A 23095-nucleotide genomic window follows, 5' to 3' on the forward strand; every position below is an offset into this window, starting at 1 on the left:
TTGGATCGACAGTGCCCCTACCATGCCTGCTCCTGCAACCAGTATGAAAACATATCAACTCATGATTCAAAAGAGACAGAAATATTAACTCTTAGGGAGCATCTATTTTGTGGTGCAATAAATTTATGTGACTGGGATGCGATGAAGCCCACCAAAAATCAACTGTCAGATCCTGCCGCCCGCAGTCATGAAACCATCTTGACTTGAGTAGGATTGCATATAGAACAGAAGCATCAGAATTACTTTTCATGGACATATACAGCTACATTTTTAGTATTAAAAGCATGCCTCTAAATTAACTTGCACTTGTGCAAGCACAAAAGGGATTACCAATAGGAGAATGGCAAGTTCCCAGCATATAGGGGTGCTCTCTCAAAAAATTAACCATAGAGCATAAAAGTTATAGAATAAAAATAAGAATTAAAACCAATATGAAAGAAAAAAGAATGTGGCTGCTGGGATTCGAGCCCAGGTCTCTACGGCCACAACGTAGAATTCTTACCACTAAACTACAGCCACTCTCATGTTTGTCTTCCGACTTCTTATCATCTTGACAATTCAAGATTTTTAAGTTATTTTACGGGAAACAATAATTTTATATTGAAAGATGCACATTAGCCATTTATTTAAAAAAAAGAAGAAGGCTTCTCTGATGAGTAGATGAATCAATGAAAGAAGAGAATTTACTTATTTTGATAGGGGTACCGAATCAAGAAAATATTTAAAATTGCTTTGGTGTAAATTGAATCGAGTTAGAGTTTAAAATATCAAAATACCTCAAATTTTATAACATTCAACTCAAATAACTCTGCAATATATTAAGATATTAATAATAGTATAAATAATCTATTCTGCTCTAACTGAATAGAGCTCCAACATATTATTATATCAAATTATATCATCAAACTGAAGTCGAACTAAATTTGAACTTAAAATGAAGCTCAAACGAGTATAAGTTTCAAATTCAGAATTCCACAACATTTAAGCATAAACTAACATAAATTTTCTGTAAATAAACTCATAAGCATTTCCTTTTTCATTATAATTATCTATCCAATGTGAGGACCTTTTCTCTCCTTTTTTTTTTTTCTTCGTTTGTTTTTTCTTTGAATTTTAAGGACCCTGTTGACATGTATCCTTAATATGTAAATTAGAATTATTGAGGAGTGGTTCTGCCAATACCTAAACAGAAAGGAATAACAATAATAAATGACGGACATCTTGAAACTTTTAAGAGGTTAGGAAAATAAATAACAGAAAAGATCAAGTAATTCAAGGAAGAATAGTAAAACGACAATTTATGCAAATAAGAATCCGCAAAGAGCACACAAGAAACGAAAATTCCAAATCAGCCAATTGCATTATACATGTTTTCTTATAGCCTTTTATAATATGAAAAAAGAATTTAAAAATAAAAATAAAAAATTTAGTTCATTAGGTCAAAATCTATAATTATCATCCTAAACAAAAATGGGATTTCATAAAATATTTCCTTTTCCAATACTATCAACTACATTGCAGCTACTATTTCAGAAATGATGCAGTAGGGTTGCTATCAAGATTAGGGTAAAATCATCACTACTAAACTTGGAATCATTGTCGACTCGGCGTAAAAAGTTAAAGGCGGCGGTACTGAGTTGAAATACTTTTAACACTCTGACATCAAGGATTCAGCTTCGTTGGAGTGGAAGCTCCATTTTCTGTATGTTCTTCTGATGGCGGGGGCCTTGGAGATCCACCTTTCAAGAAGTTCTTTGCATACAGAGAACCAAAGACAATAACCTGATGATTGTAACAGGATAAGTGTACCTAGGCTTAAAAAGTAAAAGAAGAACTAATCATTTAGAAATTGAGGCTTACTGCTCCAATCCATTGTTCCCAGCTCAGAGGATGTGAAAACCACACACATGACAGCATGATGCTCACCAACTTGAATTACAAATAAAAATTAGAAGATACCATTTGTCAGAGACATAGCTCCAAGGGATAAAAGAAAGACCAGCCTTTTTTTAGAATTTCTAAATTCTACCTGTCTTGTGGTCATTATGGCAGCAAAAGTTAGAGCACCGAATGTTCGAATTGTATAAGAAATAAAGAATTGACTACCAGTTGCTACCTGAAAAGAATGATATTACTTTTCATCCTATTTAAGCTGTAAGAGTAAAGAGCAGGAGGTTGGAGATAAAAAGTACATGGCCAAGAGAAATGATAGAAAGAAAAAAAGAAAAAGGGGCAAATCTTTTCACATCAAATAACTTGTAGAACTGCAATAGATAAGTAAAAGATTACTCACAGTGGAAAGCAATGCAATGTCAAAGAAACAATCATTATGGCGATAAACAAAATCTATGGCCGGAAGTAAATGTCCTTGTATTAAGAGCCCTACATATGGAACAAAAGTAAACAAATTCAATCCCCAACCAAAACCATGCAACACAGACAATATCATCTAAAACTAAAAGTAACATGTAAGCTATATATTGTTATTTTAACTACAGGTGATATGTAATATATACTGAAAGCACTATAGCAGATCAGTAATATTATCTTGATATAAATTGTTTGGAGACCTAAAAATGGAAGGAAAAAGCTCATCGACAAACTCGATACAAAAAGACTTAACAAAAAATCATATGATGATAGGAAAATAGTTCTTCCTTCTTCCTCAATGTGAACCAGTAGAACTCAAAGAAATTAGTAATGCAGCTCAACCAATCTAACCCCAAATAAAATTTGAGCACCTATAAACTTACATACTGTTAAATAAATGGGTAATAAGAACAGAATGAAAAGGCTAATGTGCAAAACCATGTCCGTAGGAATCACTACCTGAAGAACAAACAATACAAATCTATCATAACTGGGTCCATGCCTTGCATGACAGCCATATCTAGACCACAATATTTCAATGATTAATCATAGAAATAAACATTGGACAAACTAGAAAAACGTACCTGTGAAACTGAGAATACAAGAGCAAACTGTAGTGTAGAAAATTTGGTTGTGTATTTCCATATCATAACCTTTAAATAGCTTGTCTTGGAACGTGCTTGTAAAACCATCAAACCTGTTAGAGAAAAACAGGAGTCTTACCATACAATATATTGTCGAGTCGGCATTTTTCAAGATATTTGAATTGAGCTATTTAAAAACATAATTCTCAACTCAATTTAGCACATAAACATGAAATTTCTGTCCAAAAAATAAGTTGAATAGAAAGTACAGAATTAGAAGAATATGATCATCTTTGCAATGTCCTGGTTATATTTGTGTACAATATAAAATACAAATATTATTCATGCTCGAGACATCAGACATTAGCATGTAGAAGATTAGAGGACACCTATTAGCGGAAGAGACTAAACAAAAGAACAAAAAACATGTAAAATAAAATGGAATGTTCTGATTTATGTCTTTCTGATATGACAAACAAACTAGTAATAGATATAACGCATTTCAATTGATACCCAAGATAACCAAGCATTAGGGAGACGCCCCAAACAGTATTTTCCCTTCCTCTGCTGTATGGACTGATATCAGTTCCTGCCTACAAAAGAAACCAGGTTAGTAAATATATTAATCCTGTTCCCTTTTTTATGAAATTCAGGAAACAAAAACTATGTCAAAGTGATTGACAATAATAAGTAACTTTCAAGTCACAAACAACCACAAGCAGATACAGCAATAAAAAAAAGTAAAGTACTAAAATAGACAAGCTGAGACAAGGACCCTAGTTATTACCGGAAAGAGAATAAATACTGAACAACCCAAAGTAACGAGAAAAGCCAACAAGTAGTCCATTCCCTTGTATCTCTTTTGCATGATGACAGTGCCCCAGATCTGTACAAGATGTTTACATATGAACCAGTCAAAATGTCACCTCTATACTTATAATTGAAATCAAACATACACACACAAGCAGGGGAGAAAAAGATCTCATAGTTGAATAGTCCTTAATTTCCTTTGTGAAATCAGTTCATTCGGTCAGTCCTACTGGATTAGTGTTTCACTCCCCACATAACACCACAACAAGCTGGTTCTACTGCATCTCTGACTCGACAGTACTTAAAGGAAATAAGCTGGCCAAATGAGGAAAAATAACCAAGATGAAGGCCATAAAGACTGGCATGCATGCCAAAAGCTTGATAGATAAAGATCAAGTTCAATGCAAAAGTAAAAGATCTTAATATCCATCATAAGTAACTGAAGCACAATTCAAAATGTGCATTCCAAGAACTATGAAAGACCACATAAGTTAACAACAACGCTAATCACTTAAAGCCAACTTACCATGACAGGAATCATTTTGGCACACTTAGCAAGTGTCTGAACAGGAAAGCTGACGTATTTGAGGGCCTGTGAGCAAGCATATATTGTCACCGAAAGTGCATTAGCAGTCTATTATTTAGCTGAACTTGCATTTCATGTAAAATAAATATCTTTCGGCAGACCTATGCTTTATGAGGAAAGAATTCCAAAGCAGAACTTTCACAAAAATTGAAATCATAAGAAAATAATAGTTCAGAAGTTCTCTAAACAAACCTCATACTGGCATGTAGTGGTTAATATGTTGGATACTGAAATGAGACAGTACTTATAAATTGGAGCAACAGGATTCAATGCTTTTTTACTCGCCTAGAAAACACAGTAAGGAAAGTATATAAGAACTGAACCCAATTTAATTGAAATGTAAAAGTGCAAAACAAGGATTAATCTTACCAAAAGAACAGCAGCAGAAACAGCAGAGGTTGTAATGCGGTTACAGAAAACAAGAAATAGTGAATACTTGAAAAACTCCTTGTTTACCCCATATGGGACTCTCATTATCTTTTCCTGCGCATAAATCATATAATTAATTGAACCTTCTTGTTCACCATTACATGATTCTCATTATACCATAACCAAAAAAATAGGCATTGTGAGGCACAGCGATCTCTGTCCACGCTTCACAATTGGTGCAGAATTTAATTACGAGCAGGAAAAATAATTAAATTAATTTTTTTTTTAAGTGAAAGTAATTAATTACCTGTAGGACACCGTAGATCACAAGAGTGGACATGATTCCGGAGACAGCGAAAACCCCTTTCCATAGCTTATTATCTTTTACACCAACTGATGATGAGGAATCAGCCATAGCTCCATTCATCAAATCATATAAAATCTCTTCACTATTTTAACACCACATCTACGAAAGCAAAAACCATTCCAATAAAACACGAATAATAATGAGAAAAAAGAAAAAGAAAAAGCAGAGAACCAGAAGTGTACGTTGAGTCGCCGGACAAGTGAAGCGCAGTGAATGTACGGAAGCCGGAGAGAGAGAGAGACAGAGACAGTTGGGGTGTATACGTGGCAAGAGAAGGGAAGAATGGAAGAGTATGTCCGGGGAGACAGAATGCCAGATTGGAGAGATCGCTGAGTCTCGTTTTCTCCGGCGAATTTTTCTCTCTTTTGTTTTTGTCTCGTTTCTGTATCGGAGAAAGAACACTTTTTTTTTTTTTCTTTGCAAAGTTCTTTTGCCACGTCAGCTGACTTAGTTATTTCTCCGTGTAATAATGGGCGGTCTGGGGTTGTGTGAGGAGTGTACAAATTATTTTTATTTTATGGAAAAGGACTATATAATTAAGTGCGGTCTTTTTCTTTCTATAACTAAGTGCGGTTCATCATAACATTTTTTTCTTTTCTCCGGAGATGTAAACTTTTTTTTATCTTTAATATTTAATACATTAATAAATTAATAAAATTTAAAATATAATTTTTATTTCTTAATAATTTTATTATTTTATAATTGATAATTTTTGTAATTAGTGATCATCACTGTATATTTTAAAATAATTAAACATCTCTATAATTTTCTTTTAGTTTTTATTATAAAATATCCAAATACAAAGATTTAGAAGTTATCATATATATATATCTAAAAGAAAATTTACATATATATATCAACAAAGAAAGAAGTACAATGAATTTTATTTCCTATGAAAAAATAATAATTGGATTATTAATAATTAATATATCATGACCCATATAATATTTAATAATAATATATTATAACTTTTAATTATGATGTAGTATATAATGAGATTTCTTTAATTAAGGACTTTTAATGTCAATAAAATGATGGATATAACTTTTTTTAAATTTTTCATTCTAAAATCTTTCATCAACGAGAGTTTAAAATCATTTAATCTCTCTAAATTATTTTCAGTAAAATGAAATCAATGTTAGAATAATAGTTGATTTTTACATTTAATTTTGAATAGTTCAGTAGTAGTCTAAGTTAAAATTGTCCTAGTCTTTAAGAGTTTAGTTACATGTTATGTTTTAGTTTACAGTCGTATTATTATGGTATTTTTGTTATATATTTACCTATTTAATGGTCTCAAGTTTACTGAATAAAAAAGTAGAAATAGATTCTTCTTTTTCTTAAGTTTTTTTTTTTATCTTTTTTTTTACCTTTAGTTGACAGTGGTATCAGAGCCTGCACAAAGGCCTTCTAAAAATTTTGTTCAGCTTGCGATTCTATGTTTTGATGGTCATGTAATCATTGGAGCATGCTGATGGAGAATTTCTTGAAGTCTAAAGAGTACTGGCACGTCGTTGAAACTGGTGTAGCAACACCTATGGATGGAGAGGGGCTCACAAACACGCAACAAAAGGAGTTGGAGGAACTGAAACTAAAGGATTTAAAGGCAAAGAATTATTTATTCCAGGCCATTGGTCGTGCTATCATGGAGACTATTCTTCACAAAGAAACATCAAAAGATATTGGGGATTCAATGAAGAAAAAATATCAAAGCCCCTCTAGAACAAAGCGTGCACAGCTTCAAGCCTTAAGAAAGGAATTCGAGATTTTGCAGATGAAGGACGATGAATCTGTAACCAGCTTTTTTGTAAAGACCATGGTTATGGCAAATAAAATGTGTTTCCATAGTGAAAAGATGGAAGATGTTGTCATTGTTAAGAAGATATTACGATCCATGGCGTCCAAGTTTAATTATGTTATTTGTTCAATTACAGATTCCAAAGATGCAGACACACTCTCTCTTGATAAACTCCAAAGTTCTTTGCTAATTCATGAACAAAATATGAACAGAGATTCATTTACGGAGGAGCAAGCGTTAACGGTTTCTACCTCAGTTTCTTCTTCAAATTCTAAAGGAAGAGGTAGAGGAAGAGGCAGGGGTCGTGGTACAAGCAAAGGAAGAGGAGACCAAAGCAACAACAATGGCAGTGCTGATCAGTCTCAAGGAAGAGGCAGAGGACGAGATCAACAATTCGATAAATTCAAGATTAAGTGCTTTTGATGCCATAAACTTGGTCATTATCGTTCTGAGTGTTACACTAAGCTGCCTAATTACAAAGAAAAGGTAGAGACATCAAACTTTACTGAGCAAAAGTAGGTTGAAACGTTGTTGATGGCTGTTCAAGAAGGAAAGGAACCCGAGTCAAATATCTGGTATGTAGATACAAGATGCAGTAATCACATGAGTGGAAAATATGTCTTCTTTTTCTCATCTAAATGAATTTTTCCATTCTGCCGTTAGTTTTGGTGATTGTTCTACAGTTAAAATAATGGGAAAAGGTGATATTAAGATAAAAACTAAAATGGTTTTGTAGAAACTATCTCTAATATGTTATATGTCCCTAATCTAAAAAGTAATTTATTGAGTGATGATCAGTTACAAGAAAAGGAATATGCTATCACTATTAAAGATGGTGCTTGTGAAATTTATGATCCTGTTAGAGGTGCTATTAGAGTTGTTTATATGAGTTCAAATATATTGTTTCCTTTAAAAAATTGAGAATATTTAGTCTTGTTTGATGTCTGAAATAAAAGATCCCTCATGGTTATGGCATTTTCATTATGACCACTTGAGTTTTGGTGGATTAATGACTCTACAATAGAAGAATATTGTCACGACCCCACACGTGGGCCCGTGACCGGCACTAGGAAATGGGTAGGCTTAAGGCCACCGAAACCCGTAGTAAGCCTGACACTCACTGACTTAAACAAATCTCATCTCAAATTAATATTATTAAAGCCGCAATTTATCTTAATAGCTACACTTTACAAAATTACTTCGGTCTACCAGAAAAACTAGGCGAGACCCGAAGCTCAGAAAATTTACAACTAATACATCTACTATTACTACTGCGGAGAATCTAAGATTTACCAATTTATATACCAAATCAAATACATCACCCGATGATGAAGGAGTCGGGTTATTGAATAAGAGTCGCGAGAGGACTAACGATCACGAATCAAAATAAAAATGAGTGAGTGAGTTAAAATCAAATAATCTGGGGACTATTGCATTCTTCTCAGAAAACATAGATTATTCAAATCAGGATATCAAACCATGCTCGTAAATACAAATCATACTATAATCATACCCTATTACTTTCTTCACGGGAAAATATTAATCATTCGAATCAATATATCAACCATGCACGTAAATACAATCCATATTATAATCATACCATATTAAATAAATAAATGAATAAATAAAAATATATTTTTACTTTTACGGGACGAGTGGCTCGGTGAGAACCCTAACCCCAAATTCTAACGTACCATTTTGGCTCACTTAATCCAATAAGATCGGCGCTAGAGAGCAATGCTCGACCGGGGACCTTACCTCCAGTCTGATCACTTGAATTCCAAATAAGCCGGCGCCCAGAGAGCAATGCTCGACCAGGGACCTTACCTCCGACAATTTACTCAAATCAGCCCAAAGAGCCATGCTCGACCAGGGCAAACCCATAAATATCTTATTACATATCCATGATCATTACCGGTGCGCACGTGGTCCTGATGTAACCCATCAGGCGGCATGTTCTACAAGCCACGTTTCCCAAATCGCAATCACCACATTTAATAAATATTATTGTCTAAAGAAGTCATTCAACTATATCAAAATAACGATTAACAATTTTAAAGTAAGACATCATGCAACTCATGTGGAAAACTGATAATATTTGATATTATTATAACATTACTAATAATAATATTTATATTATCTTCAATAATTAATAATCCAGTAAAATTAATTACGTTGAGATATTAGTAACCATGTTAAACATAAACTTCCAAAATAGCATATTAAAATCAGACTTAGCAATAGTGCAATGATTAAATGACTTTGACTCACAGGTTTGGCGACTTCCTAGCTCTGCTCCGGTGCCTAGGTAGGAGCGAGCCGAACGAACTGACAATCTAGTCACGGAAAAAAATTTATTAAAACGATGAAACAATTACAATAGATCCTAGGTCTAGATTCCTAGGACTGACTGTCTAAGAATCTCGACTCAGGAACTACCGAAAATTCGGCAGAACCTCCCCTATAACACGAACATTACCTCCCGTAAAAACGGGTCTAGGACCTGCCAGAAAAACACTCCAAATGTCCAATAATTTAAACAATGGGAGTCGGGTCCCCAAACTTCACTATTTCCCGACTCCGCCATACAGCACAAAAACACGACTATGGCAGGCAAACTGACAAACAATTATTTATGACTTACAAATATCATCAAATACTCAATATAACCCAATAAACACAAATTTAAAATCAAGGATTTCTAAGATCAACGGCCAGAGAAAATTACCGAGACGCTCGATCGCTCGGTCGACTCGCCTCCGGCCGCCGCCGGAGTCCGATCGACGATCTGAACACACTATCGGACTCACAACGACGCGCTGACGACGATCCTCGCTTTCGATTTTCCGATCTGACACCCGATCATCCGGAGAGATTTACGGACGATCTCGACCGTCGATTTACAAACGAAGCCCGATCGCCACAAAACCGGTGCCAACGCGAAGCTTGAGCTGAGGAGAGTCGGGATACGTCCTCTGATCGTCCATAGCTCGCCGGAGCTCGCCGGAAAAACCAGAAAACAAGGCTGCCACCACTTCGCCAGAACTCTCTCCTCCAGCCACCAAAACCGACGCCGCTGCCGCCAAAAGGAAGCTCTCTCCAAGGGGAGCTGATCGCCACCGAGATCGGCCGGAAGGCCGTCGGAAGCAGCCGAACGGCCTTGGCCGCCGCCACACGCGATTCCCGCCTCACGCTACCTGGAGCCCTTGCTGCCTGCGCCACCGACGCCTGCAGCGTCCCTCTCTCTCTCTTCCCGGCGCCACACTCTCTCTCTCTCTCTCTCTACTTTTTCTCTCCCTGATTCCATTTCTTTCAATATCGACATTAGGCCCCCAAACTTTTCCTTACTACAATTTGGTCCCTCAACTTTCTTAATTACTTACAATTTCATCCCGAAATTCTTTTATAAAAACATCCTTTATAATTTCTTAAAATTTCAAACTAATTGGGTATAGAAAATAACTCATTTATTTGATTAATATTAAATTTTTTTATTAAATCATTTCAAATTAAACCCAATAATAATGAAGCTAAAATTAACTTAAATAAAAACTCATTATTAAATATATAAAAATTCCGGGTGTTACATTCTCCCCCCCTTAAAAAAAAAAATTCGACCTCGAATTTTAAAAGAAAAGGGGCTTCACTTACGACTGAAACTAATTAGGAACCTCTCATCTTCACTGGGCTTCTCGGAAACTTTTCTCGGCAGAAACAAACCACAAGACTCATCGACAAAACCCTTAAATAAAACTAGCGAACCTGAAAATCCGCGATCCTCACTTACTACTCCTCGGAAACTAAATCTTTACTTACATTCACACACTGAGGATCCAACACGAGCAAAGGATCGAAAATATACTTCCTCAACTCAGACCTACGAACAACTGGATTTAACCTCAGAGAACATTACTAATACTTGGCGGCAAGTCCGACTTACATTCCACCTCACCAACTTGCCGACAAAACCAAGGGTTTCCACACAAGAAGGGCCAATTCTGATCCTGCCAAAAATCCACTCACCAAATTTCCTTCCTAATGATGTGTCCCTTGGACGAACAGAAAAATTCTTAACATCTACATCACATCATCCACGACATACCATCCATCTGATCGCATCAACCGATATAAACCATGCCATCCTGACACAAGATTCCTCTTTGACTAAAATCCAAAAGCATCCTATATTATCTAACATGGGGCCTACTACGCCACAGATTCATTCCCACATCAACTCAGCTTGTCATCTAGAGAATTCTCAAGCTAACACAATTTACTTTGAAAAAATTTACTTATTTATTTACTTTATAATCAACACCGATAGAAATTATTATTATCTTGAAAAAAACTTTTACAAAATCGTAAAATCTCTAGCTATTTTTTCTATATATAAAATTCTACAATATCGTGCGCCAGGGTGATGATGCCCCCTATCACCAAGGGTTGCAATGCACGATGTATGATGCATATCCTAAAATAAATTTATGCATGCCTAACAGTGAAATGCCATAATGCATTCTTACGGGACTGGGCGCAATATTGTATTTTAAAACACTTGTTCTACTTAGAAAAATAAATAATGTTCGCTTAAGTTTCTCTGGATTTTCGAGCATCCGAAAATACTCCTGCCACCTTTCTTAAGCTTCTTACAACCACCAAATCAACCATAACAGCCGACATCCGCTCGACTTCCCAGGTACTACCTTCGGCGCTACTCAAAAAGACGATGCCTGATGCGATGATGAAGCAGTCCATGACACGACTGTAACCACGCTCTACACTAAAACTGACTGCGGTGCCCACCATCGAAACCACAATCAAAGCTTCTAAAGGCGGACTGCACTAATCACTTGAAGAAACAGCACGAGTCTATCGCGCTTCGGATCTTCCCATCACTACAAGGCACATTCTCAGCACAGCACCAAGGACAAGCTTACAAGAAAGGAAAGACTGACTCTCTAACAGTGAAGGCTGAGACACTGGAGTCAATGAAAACAACAAGACAGACATGATCCTAACTCCGCAGTACCAAGAAAAATCTCAACTTAGGTCGAAGGAAATCTAAACCTAAGCTCTAATACCAACTTTGTCACGACCCCACACGTGGGCCCGTGAACGGCACTAGGGAATGGGTAGGCTTAAGGCCACCGAAACCCGTAGTAAGCCTGAGACTCACTGACTTAAACAAATCTCATCTCAAATTAATATTATTAAAGCCACAATTTATCTTAATAGCTACACTTTACAAAATTACTTCGGTCTACCAGAAAAACTAGCCGAGACCCGAAGCTCAGAAAATTTACAACTGATACATCTACTATTACTACTGCGGAGAATCTAAGATTTACCAATTTATATACTAAATCAAATACATCACCCGATGATGAAGGAGTTGGGTTACTGAATAAGAGTTGCGAGAGGACTAACAGTCACGAATCTGAAAAACAGTAAAAATGAGACTGTCAGTCTCGAGAGTGAGTTAAAATCAAATAATCTGGGGACTATTGCATTCTTCTCAGAAAACATAGATGATTCAAATCAGTATATCAAACCATGCTCGTAAATACAAATTATACTATAATTATACCCTATTACTTTCTTCACAGAAAATATTAATCATTCGAATCAATACATCAACCATGCACGTAAATACAATCCATATTATAATCATACCATATTAAATAAATAAATGAATAAATAAAAATATATTTTTACTTTTACGGGACGAGTGGCTCAGTAGAACCCTAACCCTAAATTCTAACAACCATTTTGGCTCTCTTAATCCAATAAGACTGGCGCCTAGAGAGCAATGCTCGACCAGGGACCTTACCTCCAGTCTGATCACTTGAATTCCAAATAAGCCGGCGCCCAGAGAGCAATGCTCGACCAGGGACCTTACCTCCGACAATTTACTCAAATCAGCCCAGAGAGCCATGCTCGACCAGGGCAAACCCAAAAATATCTTTTTACATGTCCATGATCATTACCGCGATGCGGTCTGATAACCCATCGGTGGCATGTTCTACAAGCCACGTTTCCCAAATCGCAATCACCACATTTAATAAATATTATTGTCTAAAGAAGTCATTCAACTATATCAAAATAACGATTAACAATTTTAAAGTAAGACATCATGCAACTCATGTGGAAAACTGATAATATTTGATATTATTATAACATTACTAATAATAATATTTATATTATCTTCAATAATTAATAATCCAGTAAAATTAATTACGTTGAGATATTAGTAACCATGTTAAACATAAACTTCCAAAATAACATATTAAAATCAGACTTAGCAATAGTGCAATGATTAAATGACTTTAACTCACAGGGTTTGGCGACCTCCTAGCTCGCTCCGGTGCCTCGGTAGGAGGCGAGCCGAACAACCCGACAATCTAGTCACGGAAAACAATTTATCAAAACGATGAAACAATTACAATAGATCCTAGGTCTAGATTCTAGGACGTCTAAGAATCTCGACTCGGGAACTACCGAAAATTCGAGAACCTCCCTACAACACGAACATTACCTCCCGTAAAAGCGGGTCCAGGACTGCCGGAAAAACACTCCAAATGTCCAACAATTTAAACAACGGAGTCGGGTCCCCAAACTTCACTATTTCCGACTCGCCACACAAAGACAAAACACGACTATGGCGGTGCAAACTGACAAACAATTATTTATGACTCACAAATATCATCAAATACTCAATATAACCCAATAAACACAAATTTAAAATCAAGGATTTCTAAGATCAACGGCTAGAGAAAATTACCGAGACGCTCGATCGCTCGGTCGACTCGCCTCCGGCCGCCGGAGTCCGATCGACGATCTGAACACACCATCGGACTCACAATGACGAGCTGACGACGATCCTCGCTTTTGATTTTCCGATCTGACACCCGATCATCCGGAGAGATTTACGGACAATCTCGACCGTCGATTTGCAAACGAAGCCCGATCGCCACAAAACTGGTGCCAACGCGAAGCTTGAGCTAAGGAGAGTCGGGATACGTCCTCTTATCTTCCATAGCTCGCTGGAGCTCGCCGGAAAAACCAGAAAACACGGCTGCCACCACTTCGCCAGAACTCTCCCCTCCGGCCACCAAAACCAACGCTGCTGCCGCCAAAAGGAAGCTCTCCGGGGAGCCGATCGCCATCGAGATCGGCCGAAGGCCTTGAAAGCCGCCACACGCGATTCCGCGCCTCACGCTATCGTTGGAGCTTCGCCGCCATTGCCAACGACGCCGCCTCCGCGCCCGGAGCTCGCCACCGATGCCTGCGGCGTCCCTCTCTCTCTCTTCCGGTACACTCTCTCTCTCTCTCTGCTTTCTCTCTCCCCGATTCCATTTCTTTCAATATCGACATTAGGCCCCCGAACTTTTTCTTACTACAATTTGGTCCCTCAACTTTCTTAATTACTTACAATTTCATCCCGAAATTCTTTTATAAAAACATCCTTTATAATTTCTTAAAATTTCAAACTAATTGGGTATAGAAAATAACTCATTTATTTGATTAATATTAAATTTTTTCATTAAATCATTTCAAATTAAGCCCAATAATAATGAAGCTAAAATTAACTTAAATAAAAACTCATTATTAAATATATAAAAATTCCGGGTGTTACAAATATGGTGACTGGTCTTCCTCAAATTACAAATCCTTCCCAAGTTGGCGAAGAATGTGTTGTTGGCAGACAACATCGTTCTTAATTTCCAAAAGGAAAATCATACAGAGCAAAGGAAGTTTTGGAACTGGTGCATTCATATATTTATGAACCAGTAAATCCATCTTCAAGTGGAGGTAAAAGATACTTAATCACCTTCGCTGACGATTTTTCAAGAAAAACTTAGGTCTATTTTTTACAGGAAAATTCAGAAACTTTATCTACATTTAAAAGCTTCAAAGCTCATGTTGAAAATGAAGCAAGCAAAATTCAAAATGCTTCGTACATATCGTGGTGGTGAATATTGCTAAAAGCAATTCAAAGTTTTTTGTGCAGAGCATGGCATTTGGAGAGAGCTTATAGCGGCCTATACACCACAATAAAATGGTGTCTCAAAAAGGAAAAACAGAACCATTCTAAATATGGTGAGAAGCTTGTTGGCAAGATGAGCAATTCCAAAGATTTTTTTGCCAGAAGCAGTTAATTGGAGCATTCATATTTTAAACAGAAGTCCAACTTTTATTGTTAAAAATATGACTCCATAAGAGGCTTGGAGTAGAAGAAGACCAGACATAGATCATTTCTGAATCTTTGGATGCACTGCATATGTTTATGTTCCAAATATAAAAAGGAAGAAACTTGAAGATAAAAATGAAAAATGTGTCTTTCTTGGTGTAAGTGAAGCATCTAAAGCATTTAAATTGTTCAATCCATTGACAAAAAATATAGTGATTAGCAGGATGTTGTTTTTTATGAAGAAAACATATGGAACTGGAATAGGCAGCAGCCTGCTCAAGTTCTTTTTGACAATAATGTTGAAGAAGAGCAAATTTCAGCACCTCACATGTTTGAAAGCTCATCAAATATAAACCCAACAGCCACTAAAACATCACCAACAATCAACGAAGTTAATGAAGAAGAAGATCAGTCTCTTAGGCGTGTTAGAAGAAGGCCAGGTTGGATGGAAGATTATGAGATAAGTGGAATTAAAAATTCAATTACCCATTTTGCCTTGTTTTCATATTGTGATCCCACAACCTTTGAGAGTGCTGTCAAAGAAGAAAAAAGGAGAAAAACTATGGATGATGAAATTAATTCCATTGAAAGAAATGATACTTGGGAATTATTAGACCTTCTAAAAGGGCACAAAACCATCGGTATAAAGTGGGTATTTAAAACAAAGTTGAAAGCAAATTGTGAAGTTGACAAACACAAAGCACGATCGGTGGTCAAGGGATATAAGCAGCAATACGGGGTCGACTATACATAAGTTTTTTCTCCAGTTGCTAGACATGACATAATTAGATTGGTGGTTGCATTGGCAACTCAAAATTTATGGCCTATTTTCCAGCTAGATGTCAAATCAGCATTCTTGCATGGGTACTTGAACTAACAGGTATTTATCGAACAACCTTTTGGTTATGTCAGTATTGGAAATGAGCATAAAGTTTATAAATTGAAGAAAGCCCTCTATGGGCTAAAGCAACCTCCTCGAGCTTGGTATAGTCGAATTGAATCCTATTTTGTTAAATTTAGTTTTTCGAAATGTCTACATGAGCATACACTTTTTGTTAAGATTGGTGATAATGGAAAAATGCTCATCGTTTGCTTGTATGTTGATGATCTCATTTTTATTGGAAATTGTGATATCATGTTTAAAGAATTTAAGAAGCCTATGATGGATGAGTTTGAAATGTCTGATCTTGGCATGATGCACTATTTTCTTGGTATATAAGTGATACAATCAGGTGATGGAATTTTTATCTTCCAAAAAAAATATGTAGGAAATATTTTGGACAGATTTAAGATGAAGGATTGTAATCCTGTCAGCACTCCAGTTGAGCTTAGCTTGAAACTGCATAAAGATCATGAAAGAAAGAAAGTTGACAACATACTTTACAAGCAAATTGTAGGCAGTTTGATGTATTTAACTGCCACAGGACTAGACATAATGTACTCTGAGATCAAGACGATAAGAGAAGTGCTTCGGGCTATGTGTTTCTGTTTGGAACAAGTGCTATTTCATGGTTGTCCAAGAAGCAACAAATTGTTACATTGTCAAGCACAGAAGCTGAATTTGTTGCTATTACAACTCCTGTTTGTCAAGCGATTTGGCTAAGAAGAATTTTGGAGGAGTTGCATTCAAGCAACCAGGAGCTACTATGATTTTTTGTGATAGTACTTCAGCTATTAAGTTGTCCAAAAATCTTGTATTACATGGAAGGAGTAAGCATATAGATGTAAAATACTATTTTCTAAGAGATTTGAGGAATGATGGAACCATTGATTTGAAATATTACAAAAGTGAGGAACAATTAGCTGATATATTTACTAAAACTCTCAAAAAAATTCCTTTCCAAGACTTGAGAAAGTTTATGGGTATTTGCACTTTGAAAAATGTTGAAACTCTTAATTGAAATATTGTATTGTTCAGTTTAGGACAAGGATTATTAGAATAATAGTTGATTTCTATTTAATTTTGAATAGTTCAGTTGTAATCTAAGTCAAAGTTGTCTTAGTCTATAGAAGTTTGGTTACAGATCATGTTTTAGTTTACAGTCCTATTATTATGCTATTTCCCGTTATGTATGTTACCTATTTAATAGCATCAAGTTTACTAAAAAAAGAAGTAGAAATAGATTCTTCTTTCTCTTAAGTTTTTTTTTTTTTTTGTCTTACCTTTAGTTAACAATCATCAACATAAAGAATTGCAACCGTAAATTATGAACTGCTTTTAATGTAGAGAGCATCTTTACAAAAGCACTTAAATCATGCTTTTCAATTACCATATTGTAGAGAGCATCTGTCATAGGAACTTACCACTTAGCCTCCTTTTCTCTTATTTCTTTTTTGTATATTTAGGTTTATTTATTTTTATTTCAATAAGTGGTTGTGTTCTTTTCCCTTAGTTATAGTCTCTTTTTGGGTGTGTTTTGCGGTGTCCTTGGTGGACATCTTAATGGCTACCATGCGTTAGTCTTCTGCTATTCTGGCGAGATCGGGCTCCTCCCTGCCCATTGTCTTTTAGGACGTTGTCAAGTGACAGTGACATGTGAAAGAGAGAAAATTAAAGCGAAAAAGAAATGGTGCAATTATTAAAGAGAATCTAAAACAACATATAGAATATAAAAATGTGATTTATTTTAAAAATAAATAAAAAATGAAAAAAGAAAGAATGAGAAAAAGAAAAGAAAAATGCACAAGCGGTAGTAGAAAAAAAATGAAAAAAATGTACGTACTATATAAGTGAAAAAAAGAAAAAATCATCATATAAAAGATATTTTTAAAAATAGCATGCAATCAAACCTCTTTATAGTTATACACTTGGAATTAAATAAAATTTACAACTATGAAAGGGTTATAATTTAATAGAAATTTGAGTATTAAAGCTTTTTTTTTTTAGTTAATACTTAATCGTATTGGTGAAATGATAGAAACAAAAAATATAATATATACATACCTTGTTATATTATACAAATAAGATTAATAAGATAAAATAATACTACAATAAGACAAAACATAGCATAACATATATTTTTTAAAATTATATATATATATAAATATTACTATATAGAGGAGTATTTTTTCCATGACAGGATTTAGAAAATTTATAATTTATTATAATAGAGAGTTTATTCCTATTTATAATTGACTCGAATTGGGATCGTAATTTCTTATCACTATGTAAATGTTATTCCTATATAGAATATCATTATAAAGTAGTTTTACTGTATAGTGCAAATTTCTCTATAATTTATGAAATCTTTCAATTGTTTCTCATATAGAGTCTATTTAGTTACATTTTAAGAATGCTAATTTATTAAAAAAAATTATTGTCTGGACTTGGTGTTTGTCTCAACTTATACACTTAATCGATAAATAATTGGCACATATTGGTTAGTTCTAAATAATAAAATATGCATCGATCATTTAATACCAAAATATAAAACGTTCATACAAATATATTATTTTTATATTAATTATTATGTATACACCAAGCCTAGGTAAGAATCTCTCAATTTCTTTTTATAGCTCTCAAAATAAAAGAATGAACTCTCATTAAGTTTGGTAGATACCGGCAAAAACAGACTTTAATTTTAGGCTTCCGTAATTTATTATTATTATTATTAAATCTTGAAAACTTTTCAGAAATATATTAAAATTAATAAAAAAATATTTTTACTGTATAAATTTTTAAAAATAAATACTAATTTTTTAACTTTTTTTTTTCAAAAATATGATGTGGTATTTCGGTTATTTTTTTGTTGATTTGTGTTTTTTTTTACCAAAAAAACTAAAAAAACAACCAAGACTATATTTTTGAAAAAATTAATTAAAAAATTATATTCTTAATATTTTTATAAGAAAATTAACACTTTTGATTTGATAAAAAATAGATAAATTTGAGTATTTTAGTTATTTTTTCTTAAATCTTTTATTTCGTCGAGAATTGAGAGAGATTTCAGCCCAATGCCAATAGCTAGTTCTAAAACCTATAGCAACTCGGCCCAGTCCATATGAACCAGCACTGTATAGTAAAAGGGACATAAGAAATGGATCTTATGGTAATTTAATTGCCTGTCTCTTTAAAAACCCTTGTTCCCTTTGAGCTACTGCTCTCAAACCCTACATACGGCTCAGCTGCTGCTTGCCCGCCCGCCTGCCCACAGGTCTCTCTCTCTCTCTTAAATCTTTTGAATCCCTGTGCTACTTTCATTTTCATAACTGTTAACGTTTTGCTTATTCATTTTTCTTTTATTTAGGGTTTCAAGTGATTAAAAAAGTGTTTACTTCAAAGCTTGTTGTCTATTAGCAGCAATGGCACCACCTAAAGGTATGTATACCCCTGTTACAGTGGCATTACTTCCCTTTTATTCAACCATGTAACTTTGATTTCATACTTTTTATTTGTTATTTAGCTTAGAGTCTTGAAATGAATTATATATGTTACTTATGAAACTGAGTTTATTTTGTTAAAAAAGATCCCATTTTTTTTGTTATTTATTTATTTTTAAGTTGCAATCTGTTTTTTTTTTTTGGTTATATCTCATAAAGAAAACAATTTGTTTCATTGATATTGACCAAGAGAAATCAAATCCATTTTATTGTAGGAAAGCATCAGTCTTGGCTGTTTCTTGTTTATCTGTTAATTGTTAGTTTAATATTTATGCATTTTAAGGTTAATAACGGGGTATGTTTTGCAACATGTGCAATAGATTCGAAGAAGCCTGATGCCAAGGCACAGGCAGTGAAGGCTGCGAAAGCAGTGAAGTCTGGACCAACATTTAAGAAGAAGTCCCTGAAGATCAGAACTAAGGTTACATTCCACCGCCCAAAGACATTGAAGAAGGATAGGAGTCCCAAGTATCCTCGCATCAGTGCTCCACCAAGAAACAAGCTTGACCAGTATCAGATTTTGAAGTATCCTCTCACAACTGAGTCTGCTATGAAGAAAATTGAGGATAACAACACTTTGGTGTTCATTGTTGATCTCCGTGCTGACAAGAAAAAGATTAAGGATGCAGTCAAGAAGATGTATGATATTCAGGCCAAGAAAGTCAATACCTTGATCAGGTATGTGCTTATTTCTTATCTTTTCGTTTGATAGATGGCCTGAATCTTTGAACTTGGATTCTGAGGTTTAACATACTTGTTGAGTGCATATATTACCTAAATAATTGTGCTGAATGATTTGTTAGCATATGGATGAGTCCAAAATGTGGTTAAAGAAGCAAATTGCAGCATTTGTATTTCTTGTAGGTGGAAATAGTAGGATATGACCATCGTTAGGACAGATTGAGAATTTAACTGATTGATATTAATGAATGTAGCAAGCATTAAACTGATGACTACTCATTGATACTCATTCATAATCTCACTTTTGTGTGAAAGTGTTGCCCTATTCTTTTCTTTTTTTGTGTGTGAAAGTGTTGCCCTATTCTTTTTTTTTTTTTTTTGTGTGCGCATAAACTTGGGTGAAAGGTTGACTGTGTTTAAGATTAGTCATGGCGGATATGGGTGTCTGTAGTCAACAATGCTTTAACAATGTGAAAGATGCTTTGTAGGTTTCTATGCTTGGCATATAGTTCTTTCTTGATCTTCTTTTCTGGTTGACACATGCTTCCTTTTGTTTTCCAGGCCTGATGGGACAAAGAAAGCCTATGTCAGATTGACACCAGACTACGATGCCTTGGATGTGGCAAACAAAATTGGAATTATCTAATTTAGTTCCTGGTTCTTACTAGTTTTTTTCCTTTTGTTTTGTTCGAGAGTAAGGTATTTTTGTTGTGACATCAAACAAGGAAATTTGCTAAATTACTTTAAACTTTGTGGTACTGCAATCTGATTATGCCCTCATCTTTTTGAAACATCATTCTAAACCTTGTAGGCTTGAAGTTTCAGTTACCTGTTCTGGATTATGCATTAGATGATGAATTAACCAATCATATGCTGTTGCTTATAAGCGGATGCCTTGATGAATGTTCAGTTCACGGGCTATCTAATATCTTTCTTCTCTATTGTATGAGATTTGCATTGTTGAAAGAGCTTTCTTATAATAGCTGCAATAAACACCATCAACTACAAATTTGAAATTCATGTGACCTGATGAAAATAAAATAAAAAAGAAAAAGATAAAAAATTCTGTGTGATACTGGCAGCATACAAGACTTGTATCTGTGGGGAAGAAAGCTAACAATTGTTACTTTGTAAAACTTCCATGGGAATATTGGCTGCATGCAGTCTTGTATCTAAGCTAGCCTGATGATTGTTTTGACAAAACAACATTTCTTATGTTGTCCGTTTGTGAAAACCATAATTTTTGATTTTGCCTGTTTGAGATGGTTTTGCCGCTCTGAAATTTTAGCTGCCTCAATATAATGATTATAGGGAGGAAGGGGGCTCTGTCAAACGTTTCAAAATTCAAATGGCCATACAGACCTGTAATAAGGCAATCAGTAGGGAATCCTCACAATGGAGGGACCCTAGGCTTGTGGCGTGGGTAGTAACAGGAGTATTATTTAAGGTGTTTATCCACCCTAGCTGAGCTCAAATGGCTAATAAAGAGTGATTTAATATGCATCAACAGGTACATGTTGATGGCTTTCTCTTGCACCATTTGTATAACTTAAAGCATTTACATTTTCGAAGCAATTGTCTGCCCCTTTCTGTACCTACCAAATTAAGCCATTTCTATCTTCCAAGGCTGGGGATCTCTTTTGCTGTCTATGGTGCCAGAGGAGTCCATCTTCTTTCTACATATTCTCTTAGAATTATCATTATTTTGGAATGTCATGATCCTCTGTCCCGTAAATGGTTGCTTCCGACATGAAAACCCCAACAAGTCTACAGAATTTCTCTACTCATGCGGGTTGAAACTTCAGCACCTATTTCTTCAGGTCTAAACATAGAGTTGCATAGGATCTCAGCGCGTAAGATTTGGTAATCTTCTGAACTTTCATGGAAAAAGTCTTCCCTTCTAGGAGTTTCTAGCAATATGTTGATTGACATGGAATATTCATGACTTAGATCATAGACATGGGATCTGCAAAGAGGGCAATTTGAGTGAGTCTGAAACCAAGTGTCAATACAGGCAACGTGAAATACATGAGCACAATTTGGTAGATGTTTCAGCCATTCCCCTTCTTCATACTCCCCCAAGCAAACTGCGCACTCATTGTTGCTTACTCTCGGCTCCTCTTCTTTCTTGTTCTTGAACTGAGTGATTGGTAAAGAATGCATAATGGTAGATTCCAGTCCATGGCTGTGAATCTGCAAGGACGAATCTTGGATGTTACTCTCATTTAGACGCCTCATCTGAACCGGATGCCTGCTGACAGACAGGGTGTTCAGCGCACAGAATATTGGTTTTAGTATTCTGTAGTAAGCGAACAAGAGGAGGAAAGTGCAGAAAGCAATAATCGAGCCAATCACATATGGTTCCATTCTGAAGAGGTTTCAAATTGATCTTCCTGAGATGGTAATGGACTTAGAGTTGTAGACATGCTATGCTCAATTTCTTGATCAATACTATCAGTGGCAGGTTTTTTTAGATTCCTAAAAAGCTTTGCATGTAATGTAACTGACTTGTTATACAACAAAAGCTTGCTATACTAAGATGTCCTTGAAACGATTAAATCAATGCAGAAACGGATAAACAGCCATATTTCCTATGATAAGATTGAGGAGACCCCATTGGATGAATTGGCATTAACTTATTCGTCCCCGGTTGATACCAAAACTCTTCTGACCCTTAAAGTAAAGATAGAAATATTTGCTTGCTTCATTTCAGACCAAGCTAGAAAATGATAAAATTAAGCATAAGGGTTTTTCATCTATCATTAGCTATTCCATCAAACTCTGAAACAAGGAAAAAAAAAAAGGAAGAAAATCTCATTTAAACCCAAAAGCATGAAAATTAGAATTTTTACAAGAAGAAAATAAAGCAAAGAGTTCGGAATGTCAGTGAAAACTTTTCCAAATACCAGCTGGGATTTGATTAATGCCTAGACCTAAACCAGAAGCACTGCTAGTAAAA

The 23095-nt window shown here is 35.2% G+C and overlaps 4 protein-coding genes and 1 non-coding gene across 5 annotated transcripts; 2 read left to right on the forward strand and 3 right to left on the reverse strand.

Moving 5' to 3' along the window:
* Positions 1–447: 447 nt before the first annotated feature.
* Positions 448–519, reverse strand: TRNAH-GUG. The gene has a single exon. It is a non-coding gene; the product is annotated as a tRNA-His (tRNA).
* Positions 520–1321: 802 nt separating this feature from the next.
* LOC8286119 (UDP-galactose/UDP-glucose transporter 5B) lies at positions 1322–5718 on the reverse strand. The gene is made up of 12 exons (XM_002531062.4): positions 5269–5718; positions 5027–5185; positions 4720–4833; positions 4543–4635; positions 4291–4356; positions 3742–3840; positions 3468–3547; positions 2955–3067; positions 2294–2382; positions 2030–2116; positions 1861–1929; positions 1322–1782 (listed from the first exon to the last, which is right to left on the reverse strand). Exons 2-12 carry the CDS (start codon positions 5144–5146, stop codon positions 1663–1665), a joined length of 1050 nt encoding a protein of 349 aa, XP_002531108.1. The 5' UTR covers positions 5147–5185; positions 5269–5718; the 3' UTR covers positions 1322–1662.
* Positions 5719–6560: 842 nt separating this feature from the next.
* On the forward strand, positions 6561–7307 carry LOC107262202. Its single transcript, XM_015726558.2, has one exon. The coding sequence runs from the start codon at positions 6561–6563 to the stop codon at positions 7305–7307; it is 747 nt and encodes a 248-aa protein (XP_015582044.2).
* Positions 7308–19084: 11777 nt separating this feature from the next.
* Positions 19085–20932, forward strand: LOC8286107 (60S ribosomal protein L23a). The gene is made up of 4 exons (XM_002531063.4): positions 19085–19229; positions 19323–19393; positions 19776–20133; positions 20698–20932. The coding sequence occupies exons 2-4, from the start codon at positions 19378–19380 to the stop codon at positions 20780–20782; spliced, it is 459 nt and encodes a 152-aa protein (XP_002531109.1). The 5' UTR covers positions 19085–19229; positions 19323–19377; the 3' UTR covers positions 20783–20932.
* Positions 20933–21903: 971 nt separating this feature from the next.
* On the reverse strand, positions 21904–22503 carry LOC8286108 (RING-H2 finger protein ATL66). Its single transcript, XM_048378388.1, has one exon. It carries the CDS (start codon positions 22501–22503, stop codon positions 21904–21906), a length of 600 nt encoding a protein of 199 aa, XP_048234345.1.
* Positions 22504–23095: the final 592 nt, after the last annotated feature.

Source organism: Ricinus communis, chromosome 8 (assembly GCF_019578655.1).
Source record: "Ricinus communis isolate WT05 ecotype wild-type chromosome 8, ASM1957865v1, whole genome shotgun sequence".
Taxonomy (NCBI): domain Eukaryota; kingdom Viridiplantae; phylum Streptophyta; class Magnoliopsida; order Malpighiales; family Euphorbiaceae; genus Ricinus; species Ricinus communis.